This window comes from Bombina bombina, chromosome 8, assembly GCF_027579735.1.
Source record: "Bombina bombina isolate aBomBom1 chromosome 8, aBomBom1.pri, whole genome shotgun sequence".
In the NCBI taxonomy this organism is placed as follows: Eukaryota; Metazoa; Chordata; class Amphibia; order Anura; family Bombinatoridae; genus Bombina; species Bombina bombina.
In genome coordinates, this window is record NC_069506.1 from 17,746,095 (window position 1) to 17,765,934 (window position 19,840).

General features: G+C 35.5%; 2 protein-coding genes across 2 annotated transcripts; both read right to left on the reverse strand.

Annotated features, from left to right (window-relative positions):
* Positions 1–891: 891 nt before the first annotated feature.
* Positions 892–8,426, reverse strand: LOC128638762 (IgGFc-binding protein-like). Its single transcript, XM_053690899.1, has 5 exons — positions 8,381–8,426; positions 6,962–6,997; positions 5,467–6,693; positions 2,809–2,924; positions 892–987 (listed from the first exon to the last, which is right to left on the reverse strand). Exons 1-5 carry the CDS (start codon positions 8,424–8,426, stop codon positions 892–894), a joined length of 1,521 nt encoding a protein of 506 aa, XP_053546874.1.
* A 171-nt stretch (positions 8,427–8,597) lies between these two features.
* LOC128638763 (uncharacterized) lies at positions 8,598–19,177 on the reverse strand. Its single transcript, XM_053690900.1, has 6 exons — positions 19,138–19,177; positions 17,075–18,298; positions 16,825–16,854; positions 12,957–14,183; positions 12,621–12,650; positions 8,598–8,644 (listed from the first exon to the last, which is right to left on the reverse strand). Exons 1-6 carry the CDS (start codon positions 19,175–19,177, stop codon positions 8,598–8,600), a joined length of 2,598 nt encoding a protein of 865 aa, XP_053546875.1.
* Positions 19,178–19,840: the final 663 nt, after the last annotated feature.

Below are 19,840 nucleotides of genomic sequence, written 5' to 3' on the forward strand. Positions count from 1 at the left end.
TTGAATAAAGTTTAATCTATGTCGTACATTTTAAGTAAAATATAGCAAGTTTAGCAAGTCTAGTGTGATCATTCAAAAATGTCAACTGATAGAGCCATGATGACAATTATAACACCTCTATCTATAAGTTTCCATAATATAACTAGAACGTAGTGTAATAAGAGCAGGATTTGTTTTATATAGTGACTAATACAATAAATAAAATAGTAGATTATGACGCATAGGGGCCAATTTACTAATGTCCGCCGCACATCGATAAATGCAGCAGCAGGGGGTGTCAATCAACCTGATCATATCAGATCGGGCTGATTTCTGTCTGTCGCCTCAGAGGTGGCAGACGAGTTAAGGAGCAGCGGTCTTAAGACCACTGCTTCTTAACTCCTGTTTCAGGCGAACCTGAAGGCTCGCATGAAAAGAGATGCATTTAGGCCTTAATAAATCGGCCCCATAGATTTTACTTGTTTTTTCATGATCCAGATACAGCATACAATTATTACAAAAAAAAAATCCAATTTACTTTTTATATTTTTTTTTCTTCAAATTCTTTCTTGTATCTATTGTTGAAGCAGCTGCAATGCACTAAATTAAGTTCTAAGTCTGCAGCTACTTAACCTCTCCACCACCTTATGTGTTGAGAATTTTAATCATAACAATCCAATCCGAATGGAAGATTGACAGCCCCTACTCATGCAAGCAGGGGGCAGCACTGCACATGCAACAGCACCTTGCCACAAGGCCAGGCAGATGAGGCTCATGGTAAGGAACGTCATCTGCCCAGCACATGATAAATAGGGGCCCATAGACTTAAAATTTGATCAATTTTTAAATATTTCTAAATTAAAAGGCATTCTAATTACAGACATTTAAAACATGGTCCCTGTTAAGCTGGAGTCAAACAATGATTTGCTGTAGATAACAGAGGATATCAGATACAAAATCCTCACTCACTTCCAATCTTCTCTCCTGGTGCTGTTGGCTTCTTAGGTTCTGTAAATAATTGTAAAGAAGCAAAAGTGTTAATATTTCTATTAATAAATATCCACATATTCATTCAAAACAGATGAAGATCAGTATTATACATTGGGTGAAATTCACAACATTTAAGCAAGATCTCTGTGTGCACTATAAAAGGGACATTAAACAGTAAATAAAGAAAAGATTAGTCTGAGAATAACATGCAGATGTATTTTTAAAGCTTCATTAGTTTAAATATTGATGAAATAAGTGTAAAGTTTTAGTGTCTATAAAATAATGGAAGCTGCCATGTTGTAACTTAGGTTACCTTCTCTGCTGTGGCCAATTAGAGACAGTTATAAATAGGTCACTAGAGTGTGTAGCCAATGACTGTGTGGAATATAAAAGTGTTCTGCACTTCCATTTCTAACAGCAACTGAAAAGCTCACAATTTCAGAATGGAATTAAAGGAAACGGGGGCAAAACAAATAATTAAAGTATATTGCAGATTTTTTTTATATATATATATATATATATATATATATACGATTTATCATTTTATATTAACATCTCAAAGTTATTAATGTCCCTTTAAATATTCACTGTAATTTTCATTGCCATGTGGTCTTATTAAGTTATCACTGAAGAGTAATTAGTGAAATGTTTGTCTAAAATATCATGTCATTTGTACTTTGGAAATAAAACAAGTTCCGCAAGGTTAGTGGGATGAGTCAAAATTGTTAACTCGCACACCCATCTTAAAACTCATGACGCTTAAACCTTATCTTTTAGTTTCCCATAAAATAATTCTCTAACTTATCTACAACTAGATTTAGGTTTAACATAAGAAGCATTTTTTTAAACCAAATAATAAAATAAAAAAGAGTACCTACATGATGCAACATTTTTTTAAATAATTGAACATAAACAAATATTTACAAATACATGTATGAAGATCATGATCAGTGATGTACAATTATCTGTCAGGCGTTGCCGTTATGTCTAATTACAGACATTTAAAATAATGCCCCTGTTAAGCTGAAGTTAAACATTGATTTGATATACAAAACCCACTCACTTTCAATCTTCTCGCCTGGCGCTGTTGGCTTCTCAGGTTCTGTAATAAATTTTAAGGTAGCAAAAGTGTTAATTAATTTTCAATAAATAAATATCCACATATTCATTCCCAAAAGATGATCATTAGTGATTTACGAGTGAAATTAAAAAAATCTAAGCAAGACCACTGTGTGCGCTTGAAACGTCCATTGTCATGTGGTCTCATTAAGTTAACAGATCATATTTATTAACTAAGGCCTAGATTACGAATGGAGGGCAATATTGCGCTATCACAAGCTTGCAGGAGCATTAACCAGCCCTTTGTAATGGCTGGTTATTTAAATTTGCCCCAATTGTAAAGAACCAAAAGTGTTGTGTTTAAATAAATAAATATCCACATACACATTCCCAAAATATGAACATCAATGAAGTTTATAAAAACTTAAAACATCCAATGTCATGTTATCACAGCATTCAATTATGTTATTCGTGTTATCACTGGGAATATCTGTCTAAAATATCATGCATTTTGTACTTTTTTGCCAAATAAACCAAGGTCAGCAAGGGATCAGTCAATATTGTCAACTCATACAGCCATCTTGAAATCTTGACATTGGTACCTTATTTATTAGTTCATAGAGATGTGCATTCATTCCAATAATCAGATTTTCATTGGCATTTTAACAAAACAAATATCTGAATAAATGCACAAAGAAATTTAAAGAAAACAAAAAATTACTGATGAAAATCGTCAGTATTCATTCATTTCCTTTATTTCTTTAAGGGGTTAATAGTTACTTTAACAGGCTCTGGAGACTGCGCTATTCCAAACTTCTTCTTGCAAGAGCCGGTCATGCTAACAGGAGGCTTAATGCGCTCAGCTCCCAGGGCCTGCACTAAAGTTAAGGCCGGTCCTGGGAACCAAGAGAGTTAAGCCGCAGTTATCGTGGCTATAGTTCTGGCAAGAAGAGGATCGGGTTAACCTTAAGGTATTTTAGCTACAGATGAACTTTTTACCTGTGGCTTTGAAACATTTAAATTTGTTTTAATGAAAACGAATATAAAGGTTTAACTAAATTTAGTATTCGTTTAGTTTTAAACAAAACAAATAACAAATAGTGCAGACACCAAATATTCAGGGAAAGAAATTTTTGTAAATATTCTAAACGAAAATTTCTTGGCTGCACAATTCTATTAGTTTCCCCCCCCAAAAAATCACAAATTTTTCTACACCTAGAAATAGAAATATTAATATAGTAGGTTTTTAGTTTTCTTTATTTAAGCCAACTAGCAAAATGAGAAAGGGCCTAGATTTTATTTCTAAGAATGTTTTTTATCACATTTTTTATTTTAAATATATAATTTTATTATGAAAAAAAATAATAATATTATTCCTCTTTTCATTTTATGTCAAGCCATAACTTTTTAGATTTACTGTAATGTTCATATTTAGTTAAAGGGACAGTCAAGACCAGAATTGTTGTTGTTTTAAAAGCTAGATAATCCCTTAATTACCAATTCCCCAGTTTTGCATAGCCAACACAGTTATAATTATATACGTTTTACCTCTGTAATTACCTTGTATCTAAGCCTCAGCAGACTGCCCTATTATTTCAGTTCTTTTGACAGATTTGCATTTTAGCCAATCAGAGCTGTCTCCATGGTAAATTCACGTGCTTGAGCTCAATGTTATCTATATGAAACACGTGAACTAATGCCCTCTAGTGGTGAAAAACTATCAAAATGCATTTAGATTAGAGGCGGCCTTCAAGGTTTAAGAAATTAGCATATGAACCCCCTAGGTTAAGCTTTTAACTAAGAATACCAAATGAACAAAGCAAAATTGATGATAAAAGTAAATTGGAAAGTTTAAAATTACTTGCTCTATTTGAAACATGAAAGTTAATTTTTGGACTTGACTGTCCCTTTAAATTTGCTTTTCATATATACATAAGGTAAAACTATGCAATTGTGCAATGATAAATATGGATAGCAGATGCAGAATTCAGACAGTGAAACCTACAGAATTACTTTGCATAAAAGATATGTGTGATGCGTGTGTATAAATATATATACACACAAAACTAGAGGGACAGATTTTGTTTACATTTAATTTTTAGTATGAATTACTAATATATAAGATTTTCCGAAATGTATGGCAGTGTTGGTTTCACATTATATGTACTGTAAATGAATAGGAGAAACACTTGTTATCTTTTCCCCAGAAGCTGTTGGCTCTTTAGGTTCTATAAACAATGGTATATACATGTTTAATTCATGTTACGTTACCTAGTATGTAAATATACAACTACAAATATCCCGATCAATGAAGTACAATTGTCTGATACTTTCAACTTGTATTATACTATGTGCTCTCACTAACAGTCTGGTTTTACAAAAGCCCACAACTCTCACAAGGTGAGAGTTAATAATCCATCAGCACTACGAGATCTCTATCTTCTAGAGAGGAAAATGTCACTGTATCTTACTTATGGATTTTTCCCAATCAATTATTTTTATTTTTTTTCCTTTATAAATATTACACAAATAATCAGATGCAACTATAACTTACTTTTAATCCCTGTACTTGGTGCTCCAGGCCCTATTTAAAAAAAAATATATATATAACATTATATCAATGCTTATGCAACACTTACACACACACACACACACATATATATATATATATATAAACGAGAACAGAGGAAGTAGGTAGTTGCGCCAAAAATGGAGAAGTAGTTGTTTTTCAGTTAGATGCTTTATGAGAAAGTCTAATGTAAGCTGCTATTAGTGGTGTCTCAACCCTCCTTGGTGAGACTAAAGGTAGAAAAATGGTGAACAGGGTTTGTTCTAATAGCGCTTGCAGAAGATGTTCCTCATATGCATATAGTGGGGAGAATAGATGAAGAAATTTCCAAATGAGTAATAGATCTGTTAGGTCTTGGGGGGAAGATCAACAGGCCTAAGTCGGTGATCATTTATTATCATTGATTTGATCTAACAGATCTATTACTCATTTGGAAATTTCTTCTTGTATTCTCCCCACTATATGCATATGAGGAACATCTTCTGCAAGCGCTATTAGAACAAACCCTGTTCACTATATATATATATATATATATATATATATATATATATAATAGATAAGAGGCGGCACTCACTGGTCTTTCCAAAGTGTACTTTAATATAACAAAGTGACGTTTCGGGGTCACTTTGTTATATTAAAGTACACTTTGGAAAGACCAGTGAGTGCCGCCTCTTATCTATTATATTCAACCGTTGGCACCCTGGCATTTGCTGTTGTGGTGAGAGTGCTCTTTTTTTAATTATATATATATATATATACATACACACACACACATTTTGAAAACCTACAAGTAAGATTGAACTAAAGCTGGACACACACACACATATATATATATATATAGAGAGAGAGAGAGAGCGAGAGATTATTACCCCTGATAGAAGGTGCCACAGATCCGTAGCTAACGCTTGGAGAGTACCCAATGCTCAGGAGACCAAAAGGTACCGTAGGATGTTCCACTGTGTGATAACTGAAACCACTTCCGTAGTTATATTCTCCCCACGAATACTTTGATCCAGGGAATTCTTTCCATTTAACACCTTCTGGTAACTTCCCATCAACAGTGATTCCTGGTTTATCTGAGGTCTTGATTACAAAAACAGCCAGATTGGTTTCAAACTTGTCTTGTCCAATGAGCTCATAAGCAATAGCAAATCTTTCAGTTGCTGGAACATTGGTAAGGAAAGGGTCAAATGGTTTAGTGTTGAATGTCCCACCAGTACCAAAAAATAAGACCTGTAGTTTACTATCAGCATTGATATTTAAAGGCGATGATGCTGTAACTTCTAATTGTAGAACCTCTCCAGCTAATAGTTTTTTTATTTCTTCTTCTGATCCTGATTGATAATTTATTTCTGTATCTTTAGCAGGAATAATAAATACAATATCAGACTTGGGCTGGAAGGACATGCCTGGGACAAAGAATGAGTATCCCCAGCTGGGCACAGGCAACAGCTGTTCATACACATGGCCACAATCTCCATTTTTCTGACTACATGTGTGCCCACTGAGGACTGCCACAGGATGATCAGTAACTACCTTAGTGCCAGAGAGATCATCAGTACTCTGAATCTGGACAGCCTGGAAAGGTTCAAGGGTGAGTGTAAGCTTGCTGTCCTTTGGATAATTCTTTCGTTGGAAACTCACAGCTCCTTTTAGGTCAATGTTAACAACTGTGGGATTTTCATGATTAATCACAGAGAACTCTGGGTAAGCTCCATCTGCCCCCCATGGAGGGGTAATTATATAATACTCAACTCCCCACAGATGCACTGGGTAAAGCAAAGCTGTGTCACTACTGCCGTATTTATAGCTGCGAGAAACAATGGTAACCTCAACATCAGATTTAATCACTAGAGAACTTGGTGATGTGTCTGATCCGCTCATCTCTACATTTGTTGTGATAGGAATAGACACCGTTTCTCCCTCTCTAACCTTCACGTCCTTCCTAAAGTCAGATTTGTTAATTGTGACAGAAACAGAGGTGGATGGTTTAGTGCCGGTAACCAAAAGCTCCAGTTGTGGGGTCTCTTTAGGGTCATGATTCTGCATAAACACAGTAACAAACTCTTTGCCCAGTGTCGTCAAATCTTCATAGCCTGTAAAATTATAGAAAAAGGAAGAGATTTCCAACATCAGTTTATTATAAAAATAAAACCTGAAATTACCATTGAATTTAAATTAAAATCATTAATACCAATATGTGAACTTAAAACAAATTAATCTTATGGAGTTTTTTTGCAATTTTTCCCAATAGTGTTAAAAATACTACTTCTCTATTCACCTTATTAATTACTTAATATATTTATTTATATAATTAAGATAAGTGATAACAACAAACAAATAAAAACTGTATTTGAGACTCACCGCCTGGTTTCTCAGGTACTTTAGTTGAAGGGAATTCTGTTAGGGAAACAAGAAACAATAAAGATAATAGATTTTAGCAATATTTTATTTTACATTGAGGACAATATTATTTGAATTAAATTCATTTTAGTAATAGTTTTTTTTAACAGGACTTCTTTTTATTATGCTCCATTTCATAACAAGACTCACACAATGTCCTTCTTTTACTCTCACTGTAGTTCTACACTTATGTTGTAGGTTTCATAATTTAAGCACCGTATTACACTTTCTAAACTGAAATTAGTTCATCCGAATCATGGATTTAATTATGGCTTGTTAATCTGGAATCAAACATTTATTTGATGCGTATATGAGAGGATATGCGATGCAAAACACGCACTCACTTTCAATCTTTTCGCCTGGGGCTGTTGGGGCCTCAGGTTCTGTAAACAATTGTAAAGAAGCAAAAATCTAAATTTTCCTATTCCCTAAATGAAGCTTGGGGATGTATATTTTGTGATATTCTAGATCTAAGCGACTGCTGTTTTGTAAGATAGAGATTTGCCTAAAATATCCTTTTCTTAAAAACCTTGGGAAAAAATGTCCTTTGTCATCGTGTTCCCCTTAAGTTATCATTGCATATTCATTATGGGTGTGTTTGAATAAAGTTTAATCTATGTCACACATTTTAAGTAAAATATAGCAAGTTTAGCAAGTCTAGTGTGATCATTCAAAAATGTCAACTGATAGAGCCATGATGACAATTATAACACCTCTATCTATAAGTTTCCATAATATAACTAGAACGTAGTGTAATAAGAGCAGGATTTATTTTATATAGCGACTAATAAAATAAATAAAATAGTAGATTATGACGCATAGGGGCCAATTTACTAATGTCCGCCGCACATCGATAAATGCAGCAGCAGGGGGTGTCAATCAACCTGATCATATCAGATTGGGCTGATTTCTGTCTGTCGCCTCAGAGGTGGCAGACGAGTTAAGGAGCAGCGGTCTTAAGACCACTGCTTCTTAACTCCTGTTTCTGGCGAACCTGAAGGCTCGCATGAAAAGAGATGCATTTAGGCCTTAATAAATCGGCCCCATAGATTTCACTTCAAATAATATTTCAATAGTTTGTTGTTTTTTCTTTAAAGGGACATGAAACCCAAATATGTTTTTTCATGATTCAGATACAGCATACAGTTATTAAAACAAAAAAATCCAATTTACTTTTTATATTTGTTTTTCTTCAAATTCTTTCTTGTATCTATTGTTGAAGCAGCTGCAATGCACAAAATTAAGTTCTAAGTCTGCAGCTACTTAACCTCTCCACCACCTTATGTGTTGAGAATTTTAATCATAACAATCCAATCCGAACGGAAGATTGACAGCCCCTACTCATGCAAGCAGGGGGCAGCACTGCACATGCAACATCACCTTGCCACAAGCCAAGGCAGATGAGGCTCATGGTAAGGAACGTCATCTGCCCAGCACATGATAAATAGGGGCCCATAGACTTGAAATTTGATCAACTTTTTAAATATTTCTAAATTAAAAGGCATTCTAATTACAGACATTTAAAACATGGTCCATGTTAATCTGGAGTCAAACAATGATTTGCTGTAGATAACAGAAGATATCAGATACAAAATCCTCACTCACTTCCAATCTTCTCTCCTGGTGCTGTTGGCTTCTTAGGTTCTGTAAATAATTGTAAAGAAGCAAAAGTGTTAATATTTCTATTAATAAATATCCACATATTCATTCAAAAAAGATGAAGATCAGTATTATACATTGGGTGAAATTCACAACATTTAAGCAAGATCTCTGTGTGCACTATAAAGGGACATTAAACAGTAAATAAAGAAAAGATTAATCTGAGAATAACATGCAGATGTATTTTTAAAGCTTCATTAGTTTAAATATTGATGAAATAAGTGTAAAGTTTTAGTGTCTATAAAACAAAGGGAGCTGCCATGTTGTAACTTAGGTTACCTTCTCTGCTGTGGCCAATTAGAGACAGTTATAAATAGGTCACTAGAGTGTGCAGCCAATGGCTGTGTGGAATATAAAAGTGTTCTGCACTTCCATTTCTAACAGGAACTGAAAAGCTCACAATTTCAGAATGGAATTAAAAGAAAGGGGGCAAAACAAATAATTAAAGTATAGTGCAGATTTTTTTATATATATATATATATATATATATATATATATATATATATATATATATACGATTTATCATTTTATATTATCATCTCAAAGTTTTTAATGTCCCTTTAAATATTCACTGTAATTTTTATTGCTATGTGGTCTTATTAAGTTATCACAAGGCTAGTGGGATGAGTCAAATTGTTAACTCGCACACCAATCTTAAAACTCATGACACTTAAACCTTATCTTTTAGTTTCCCATAAAATAATTCTCTAACTTATCTACAACTAGATTTAGGTTTAACATAAGAAACATTTTTTTTACACCAAATAATAAAATAAAAAAGAGTACCTACATGATGCAACATTTTTTAAAATAATTGAACATAATAAAACGGTAGTATAACAATGAAATAAGGCTTACCAGACTGTCGACGTGTTAGGCCCTCAAATAGGGCCTTTTCAAGACTGACAGTCAGTCTTGAAAAAGGCCCTATTTGAGGGCCGAAACATGTCAACAGTCTGGTAAGCCTTATTTCATTGTTATACTACTGTTCTCTGCGGTATTGCACTATTTTTTGTTGTTTTTTTACGGTACAGGCACGCTAATTCCAGCCTTTACTTAAGGAGAGTTTCACATTGAGGAAACCATTATTACTGTTGGATTTCACACACACAGCTCCAACTAGACACTTTGTTCAAGTTTTTCAGAGCTTTTCACACTTTTTTCACTGGTTTCACATTTTTTGGATATCATCTTTTTTTTACTTTTATATTCTATTTTTAATTTATTTTTGGCACCACATTTTTTAACATTTTTTCGACACATTTGGATTTATTTGAATTTTGTGCACTTTCATTACATTTTTTGGAGTTTTTTTGGAGACTTCATCACTTCACTAGTTTGGATTACTACACGATTAGAACACATTCACCTTTGGACATATTCACCCATAAGACTGCTTTTGAGGAGTCAGGATTTGGTCACTGGACTAAAGCTATTTAGCCAATAGGTGCACCTAGGCTAATTCAGACGGCAGGATTGTCATTCACACAAGCATATATTTTTTAATCTGTATTTATTATTTATTATTATGTGCAACTAACCACAGGCATCTTTCTGTGTATTAGATTTTATTTATTTATTTTATTGTATTTCATGTATAAGTATGCCTTGTGAATATACAGGTTTTTATGCTTTATAGTAGTACTTAATAAGTTTAAATTTTAAATTTAACACACACAATCTTCTGGCGCTCTTCCATACTACTGTCATGAAAGAAAATTCTAGGGTTTCATGTCCCTTTAAGCCGCAGTTATCGTGGCCATAGTTCTGGCAAGAAGAGGATCGGGTTAAAGGGACACTGTACCCAAAAATTTAATTTTGTGATTCAGATTGAGCATGAAATTTTATGCAAATTTCAAATTTACTCCTATTATCAAATTTTCTTCATTCTCTTGGTATCTTTATTTGAAATGCAAGAATGTAAGTTTAGATGCCGGCCCATTTTTGGTGAACAACCTGGGTTGTCCTTGCTGATTGGTGGATAAATTCATCCACCAATAAAAAAGTGCTGTCCAGAGTCTGAGCCAAAAAAAAAGCTTAGATGCCTTCTTTTTCAAATAATGATAGCAAGAGAACGAAGAAAAATTGATAATAGGAGTAAATTAGAAAGTTGCTTAAAATTGCATGCTTTATCTGAATTACAAATGAACAAATTTGGGTTCAGTGTCCCTTTAACCTTAAGGTATTTCCGCTACAGGTGAACTTTTTACCTGTGGCTTTGAAACATTTAAATTTGTTTTAATGAAAACGAATATAAAGGTTTAACTAAATTTAGTATTCGTTTAGTTTTAAACAAAACAAATAACAAATAGTGCAGACACCAAATATTCAGGGAAAGACATTTTTGTAAATATTCTAAACAAAAATTTCTTGGCTGCACAAATTTTTCTACAACTAGAAATATTGATATAGGAGGTTTTTAGTTTTCTTTATTTAAGCCAACTAGCAAAATTAAAAAGGGCCGAAATTTTATTTCTAAGAATGTTTTTTATCACTTTTTTTCTTTAAATATGTAATTTTATTATGAAAAAAATAATAATATTATTCCTCTTTTCATTTTATGTCAAGCCATAACTTTTTAGATTTACTGTAATGTTCATATTTAGTTAAATTTGCTTTTCATATACTTTTCCTCGGGAACTGTTGGTTGTTCAGGTTCTATAAACAATTATAAAGCAACATTTTTACACGATTGAACATAAACTAATATTCACAAATACATTTCTGAAGATCATGATCAGTGATGTACAATTATCTCAGGTGTTGCAGCTAAGTCTAAGTCATGTGACAACACTGAAGAAATGACACTTTACTACAATGTAAAGAAGTGAGTGTACAGTCTGTATAACAGTATAAATTTGCTGTCCCCTCAAAATAACTTAACACACAGCCATTAATGTCTAAACCATTGGCAAAAAAAGTGAGTACACCCCTAAGTGCAAATGTCCAAATTTGGCCCAATTAGCCATGTTCCCTCCCCGTGTCATGTGACTCATTAGTGTTACAAGGTCTCAGGTAAGAATGGGGAGCAGGTGTGTTAAATTCGGTGTTATCGCTCTCACACTTTCTCATACTGGCCACTGGAAGAACATAAACTAATATTCACAAATACATTTCTGAAGATCATGATCAGTGATGTACAATTATCTGTCAGGTGTTGCATCTAAGTCTAATTACAGACATTTAAATATGTTAAGCTGGAGTCAAACATTGATTTGATACACAAACACATACTTGTGCAATGATAAATATGTCCCTTGTTAAGCTGGAGTAAAACATTGATTTGATACACAAACACATACTTGTGCAATGATAAATATGGATAGCAGATGCAGAATTCAAACAGTGAAACCTACAGAATTACTTTGCATAAAAGATATGTGTGATGTGTGTGTATAAATATATATATACACACAAAACTTAATATATAAGATTTTCCGAAATGTATGGCAGTGTTGGTTTCACATTATATGTACTGTAAATGAATAGGAGAAACACTTGCTTTTTAGAGAAGACATTTACATTTTTGCTTATAAATAATTGTGGTCAAATAACATCTATTTGTTATACTCCTAGGACACAGAGCATATATTCACTTGTTATCTTTTCCCCAGAAGCTGTTGGCTCTTTAGGTTCTGTAAACAATGCTATATACATGTTTAATTCATGTTACGTTACCTAGTATGTATATATACAACAACAAATATCCCGATCAATGAAGTACAATTGTCTGATACTTTCAACTTGTATTATACTATGTGCTCTCACTAAGAGTCTGGTTTTACAAAAGCCCACAACTCTCACAAGGTGCGAGTTAATAATCCATCAGCACTACGAGATCTCTATCTTCTAGGGAGGAAAATGTCATTGTATCTTACTTATGGATTTTTCCCAATCAATTATTTTTATTTTTTTTCCTTTATAAATATTACACAAATAATCAGATGCAACTAGAACTTACTTTTAATCCCTGTACTTGGTGCTCCAGGCCCTATTTAAAAAATAAATAAAATATAACATTATATCAATGCAACACTTACACACACACACACACACACACACACATACACACACACACATATATATATATATATATATATATATATATATACATACACACACACACATTTTGATTGAAAAACCTCGAAATAAGATTAAACTAAAGCTGGGCACACACACACACACTCACATATATATATATATATATATATATATATATATATATATATATATATATAGAGAGAGAGAGAGAGAGAGAGAGAGAGAGAGAGAGAGAGAGAGAGAGAGAGATTATTACCCCTGATAGAAGGTGCCACAGATCCGTAGCTAATGCTTGGAGAGTACCCAATGCTCAGCAGACCAAAAGGTTCTGTAGGATGTTCCACTGTGTGATAACTGAAGCCACTTCCGTAGTTATATTCTCCCCACGAATACTTTGATCCAGGGAATTCTTTCCATTTAATACCTTCTGGTAACTTCCCATCAACAGTGATTCTTGGTTTATCTGAGGTCTTGATTACAAAAACAGCCAGATTGGTTTCAAACTTGTCCTGCCCAATGAGCTCATATGCAATTGCAAATCTTTCAGTAGCTGGAATGTTGATAAGGAAAGGGTCAAAGGGTTTACTGTTAAATGTCCCACCGGTGCCAAAAAATATGACCTGTAGCTTACTATCAGCATTGATATACAAGGGTGATGATGTTGTAACTTCTAATTGTAGAACCTCTCCAGCTAATAGTTTTTTTATTTCTTCTTCTGATCCTGATTGATAATTTATTTCTGTATCTTTAGCAGGAATAATAAACACAATATCAGACTTGGGCTGGAAGGACATGCCTGGGACAAAGAATGAGTATCCCCAGCTGGGCACAGGCAACAGCTGTTCATACACATGGCCACAATCTCCATTTTTCTGACTACATGTGTGCCCACTGAGGACAGCCACAGGATGATCAGCAACTACCTTAGTACCAGAGAGATCATCAGTACTCTGAATCTGGACAGCCTGGAAAGGTTCAAGGGTGAGTGTGAGCTTGCTGTCCTTTGGATAATTCTTTCCTTGGAAACTCACAGCTCCTTTTAGGTCAATCTTAACAACTGTGGGATTTTCATGGGTAATCACAGAGAACTCTGGGTAAGCTCCATCTGCCCCCCATGGAGGTGTAATTATATAATATTCAACACCCCACAGACGCACTGGGTAAAGCAAAGCTGTGTCACCGCTGCCGTATTTATAGCTGCGAGAAACAATGGTAACCTCAACATCAGATTTAATCACTAGAGAACTTGGTGATGTGTCTGCTCCGCTCATCTCTACATTTGTTGTGATAGGAATAGACACCGTTTCTCCCTCTCCAACCTTAACGTCCTTCCTAAAGTCAGATTTGTTAATTGTGACAGAGACCGAGGTGGACGGTTTAGTGCCGGTAACCAGAAGCTCCAGTTGTGGGGTCTCTTTATTGTCATGATTCTGCATAAACACGGTGACAAACTCTCTGCCCAGTGACGTCACATCTTCAAATTCTATAAATTAGTTGAAAAAATATTTACTGAAAAATTATTTATTTATGAATATAGAAACGAAAATATATATGAACCAAAAAGTATGATTTGACAATTATCTCTCAGCAATAATTATAGTTCTTTTTGAATCTCATTGCAAGGTTTTATTTTTCTCCTTTTTTATAAAATTTATACTGTTTTTCTAAGTGTACAGTTTGTATTTTTAGCAAGCTTGTTGCATATTATATTTTAAAGTGATTTATATTAATTAAAAGGCATGACTATTTGTTTGTATAACAGAAATTTACATTATAATTAAAGTTTAGAGTAAAATCAGTATTTTCCATGGACATAGTATACCAAATACACAACCTATACACACTTCCCATGCTCTTATCTGGAGATGTTGGCTGTTTGGGTTATGTAAAAAATTATAAACAAGAAAAAATACTAATTAATTGTATATAATTAACTATCCACATATACAGTATCTCACAAAAGTGAGTACACCCCTCACATTTTTGTAAATATTGTATTATATCTTTTCATGTGATAACACTAAAGAAATGACACTTTGCTACAATGTAAAGTAGTGAGTGTACAGCCTGTATAACAGTGTACATTTGCTGTCCCTTCAAAATAACTCAACACACAGCCATTAATGTCTAAACCGTTGGTAACAAAAGTGAGTACATCCCTAAGGGAAAATGTCCAAATTGGGCCCAATTAGCCATTTTCCCTCCCTGGTGTCATGTGACTCGTTAGTGTTACAAGGTCTCAGGTGTGAATGGGGAGCAGGTGTGTTAAATTTGGTGTTATCGCTCTCACATTCTCTCATACTGGTCACTGGAAGTTCAACATGGCACCTCATGGCAAAGAACTCTCTGATGATCTGAAAATCTGAAAAAAAAAGAATTGTTGCTCTACATAAAGATAGCCTAGGCTATAAGAAGATTGCCAAGACTCTGCAGCACAGAGAGCAAGACCATACAGCGGTTTCACAGAACAGGTTCCACTCAGAACAGGCCTCGCCATGGTCGACCAAAGAAGTTGAGTGTTCGTGCTCAGCGTCATATCCATAGGATGCCTTTGGGAAATAGACGTATGAGTGCTACCAGCATTGCTGCATATGTTGAAGGGGTGGGGGATCAGTCTGTCAGTGCCCATACGCCGCTCACTGCATCAAATTGGTCTGCATGGCTGTCGTCCCAGAAGGAAGCGCCTGATGCACAAGAAAGCCTGCAAACAGTTTGCTGAAGACAAGCAGACTCAGGACATAGATTACTGGAACTATGTACTGTGGTCCGATGAGACCAAGATAAATTTATTTGGTTCAGATGGTGTCAAGCGTGTGTGGCGGCAACCAGGTGAGGAGTACAAAGACAAGTGTGTCTTGCCTACAGTCAAGCATGGTGTTGGGAGTGTCATGGTCTGGGCCTGCATGAGTGCTGCCGGCACTGAAGAGCTACAGATCATTGAGGAAACCATGAATGCCAAAATGTACTGTGACATACTGAAGCAGACCATGATCCCCTCCCTTTGGAGACTGGGCCGCAGGGCAGTATTCCAACATGATAATGACCCCAAACACACCTCCAAGATGACCACTGCCTTGCTAAAGAAGCTGAGGGTAAAGGTGATGGACTGGCCAAGCATGTCTCCAGACCTAAACCCTATTGAGCATCTGTGGGGCATCCTCAAATGGAATGTGGGGGAGCGCAAGGTCTGTAACATTCACCAGCTCTGTGATGTCATCATGGAGGAGTGGAAGAGGACTCCAGTGGCAACCTGTCAAGCTCTGGTGAACTCCATGCCCAAGAGGGTTAAGGCAGTGCTGGAAAATAATGGTGGCCACACAAAATATTTACACTTTGGGCCCAATTTGGACATTTCCACTTAGGGGTGTACTCACTTTTGATGCCAACGGTTTAGACATTAATGGCTGTGTGTTGAGTTATTTTGAGGGGACAGCAAATTTACACTGTTATACAGGCTGTGCACTCACTACTTTACATTGTAGCAAAGTGCAATTTCTTTAGTGTTGTCACATGAAAATATATAATAAAATATTTACAAAGATGTGAGGCGTGTACTCACTTTTGTGAGATACTGTATATTTACATAGTTGAGTATCAATGACAGAAAGGGAGATTTAAGAAATCCCATCAAGGTTATAGTTTTTCAAATAAATCTCTTTAATGCTGAGCCTTTTTAACCATCCTGTTCTAAAGATGCTTTAGTCATTTGTACATATCACATTTACATATAAAGTTTCAGAGGGGTTGTCCTGTGAGGTAATAAGTAAATAAAATACTTTGAACATAATAGTAGTAGTGGTAACATGCAGAGGAAGAGAGTTTCTTGTCATACACGTGAGCTGCACATAATTTAAAAATGGCAGCTTATTGGTATCAAAAGAATGACTCGTGTGGGTGCCATATTATGCATATGTTGAAGACCAGAGTTTTGCTCTTTTTATCTCTTTTCATCCAAATGCCCATGGCTGTAAGCATAAAACGCACGTTGGATCTCTCATGTAGTTAACTTGTTCAGCTTTAGTGAATGTAAACCACTATGCTACACATTCTACTGACATAATAACCACATAAATTAATAATACTCCTCATTCTTTCTTACACAGCCCAATTTACATGAAACTCACCTTTTGTCACTTTCCTTGGTGCTCCAGGCCCTATTAAAAGATCATTTAAAAAAAATTACTTTTATGCATTTAATAATGCAACATTTCTAGATTTACATAAAACATACATTCTGTGTTAATTATATTTTAGATTCCTACAAGAAATTTTAATAATTGGGTAACCGGAAAAAAGCATATGTAGATGCAAAATACATAAATATTAAACAGAGTAGAAAGTAAAAACAAAAATATACACAAAGAAATAGATTACCCCGGATAGAAGGAGACATAGATCCGTAGCTAAGGCTTGGAGAGTACCCAATGCTAAGGAGACCAAATGGTACTGTGAGATGTTGGACTGTGTGGTAACTGAAGCCACTACCAAAGTTATATTCTGCCCACGAGTACTCAGACCCATAGAATTCTCTCCATACAATGTTTTCTGGTAACTTTCCATCAACAGTGATTCCTGCTTCAGCTGTGGTCTTGCTCACAATAATTGCCAGATTTGTTTCAAACTTATCTTGTCCTATAAGCTCATAAGCGGTGCCGTAACGTTCAGTGCTTTGAATGTTGGTGAAGAAAGGATTAAAGGGTATGTCATTAAATGTACCACCTGTGCCATAAAGCAAAACCTGTATCTTCTCATTGGCATGAATAGATAGGGGTGATGATGTTTTAACTTCCAACTGCATCAACTCTCCAGCTACCACATTTCTGTTTTCTTTCTTCTCCCCAGACTGGTATTCAATGCAAGTATCTTGGGCAGACATAAGAAAAGCAATATCAAATTTAGGCTGGAAGGACATGCCGGGTACTAAGAATGAGGATCCCCAACTGGCCACTGGCAAGAGCTGTTCGTACACATGACCACAATCTCCATTTTTCTCAGTACATGTGTGCCCACTGAGGACAGCCACAGGATGATCAGCAACTACCTTAGTGCCAGAGAGATCATCAGTACTCTGAATCTGTATAGCCTGGAAAGGTTCAAGAGTGAGTGTGAGCTTGCTGTCCTTGGGATAATCCTGTCCTTGGAAACTCACAGCTCCTTTTAGGTAGATATTAATAACAGTGGGGCTTTCATAGCCAATCACAGAGAACTCAGCGTAAGCTCCGTCTGCCCCCCATGGAGGGGTAATGATATAATACTCAACTCCCCACAGACGCACTGGGTAAAGCAAAGCTGTGTCCCCGCTGCCATCTTTATAACTGCGAGAAACCACTGTAACTCCAAAATCAGCTTTAATCACTATAGAACTTGGTCCTGTGTCTGTGCCGCTCATCTCTACATTTTCTGTGATTGGAACTGATATTGTCTCTCCATTTCCAACCTTCACCTCCTTCCTAAAGTCAGATTTGTTAATGGTGATAGTGACAGAGGTAGACGGTTTAGTGCCAGTAACCAGAAGTTCCAGTTGTGGGGTCTCTTTGTGTTCATGATTCTGCATAAACACAGTAACAAACTCTCTGCCCAGTGAGGTCACTTCAAAGCCTGCAAAATATTAATAGAGAGTTTATCTCAAGCTTTAAATAAGGCACATGGAATTATTTCATAATATAATTTATATATTGTTATGTACTTGCCGTGACAAAACAGATATCATTTAAATAAATATTGAGAAATTATATATATATCAATCAGATGCTGGATAAAATAGTAAATCCATATTTCATGTTTGGTAATATTATTCAAATTGTATCTCATAAGTGATTATAGGGCATATTAATCAAGATCCGTATGGAGCATGATGTCCCATGTTTCCGACGAGCTTTCAGGCTCAGTCTCCGGAAACAGAAGTTATGAAGCAGCGGTCTAAAGATCGCTGCTCCATAACCTGTCTGCCTGCTCTGAGGCGGCGGACAGAAATCAAACCGAATCGGGTTGATTGACACCCCCTACTAGTGGCCGATTGGCCGCGAAACTGCAGGGGGCAGCATTGCCCCGGCAGTTCACAAGAACTGCTGGTGCAATGATAAATGCCGTCAGCGTATGCTGTCGGCATTTATCGATGTGCGGCGGACATGACACGATATATCGGATCATATCCGCTTGCACTATTATAAATATATATCTTTGATACCAAAGGTAACAAGTAGTGACACTTTAAAAAAAAATACTTTTCTTTCTTTCTTTCTTTTTAATAAACATTTAGCAACACTAAAATACTTACATGAAAAACAATTACCACTATATATATATTTGATGCTGGTCAAAATACCCACAGTATAATAATGTTGTTGTTTATTTAAAAAAGATTGAGAACCTAATTAATTACACCTTTTACATTTGGGATACACTGTGCTGAAGCCGCATTTACTGAGAATACTCACTTTCTTCAAACTCTTCTGTCTCATGTACATGCTCTATCATTACTTCTAAAGAAAATGAAAAAAAAAATTCTATCATATAAGTTTTCAGAATGCACCAAATTATAATCAATTAGAACACAGAGAAACACACACACCTGCTCGCAAACACACATACATATAAAGACAAACACACCTGCTTGCACACACACACACACACACACACACACACATATTAACACAAACACACAAACCTGCTCGCACAGACACACACATATAAACACAAACACACCTGCTCGCACACACACACACATTTAAACACACACACACCTGCTCGCACACACACACACATATAGACACAAAAACACACACCTGCTCGCACACACACATATAAACACCAACACACACCTGCTCACACAAACACATATAAACACAAACACACACACCTGCTTGCACACACACACACACACATAAACACACACACACATGGACACACACACATATAAACACAAACACACACGCCTGCTCCCACACGCACACACACATATAAACACACACATACGCACCTGCACACACACATATACACACACCTGCACACACACATATACGCACCTGCACACACACATATACACAAACATATACACACCAGCACACACACACATGCACACACACACACATATAAACACAGACACATATACACAACTGCACACACATACATATAAAAACA

Bases quoted from the DNA above. Each gene is read 5' to 3' on its own strand.
- LOC128638762 (XM_053690899.1), bottom strand. From the start codon at position 8,426: ATGACGTTCCTTACCATGAGCCTCATCTGCCTTGGCTTGTGGCAAG. The intron at 6,998-8,380 runs GTGATGTTGCAT...TTTCCCTAACAG, and splicing joins CTGCCTTGGCTTGTGGCAAG to AATTCCCTTCAACTAAAGTA. The intron at 6,694-6,961 runs GTGAGTCTCAAA...ATAATTTTACAG, and splicing joins AGTACCTGAGAAACCAGGCG to GCTATGAAGATTTGACGACA.
- LOC128638763 (XM_053690900.1), bottom strand. From the start codon at position 19,177: ATGATAGAGCATGTACATGAGACAGAAGAGTTTGAAGAAA. The intron at 14,184-16,824 runs GTGAGTTTCATG...ACTAATTTATAG, and splicing joins ACCAAGGAAAGTGACAAAAG to AATTTGAAGATGTGACGTCA. The intron at 8,645-12,620 runs GTAAGTTCTAGT...AATTATTTACAG, and splicing joins ACCAAGTACAGGGATTAAAA to AACCTAAGAAGCCAACAGCA.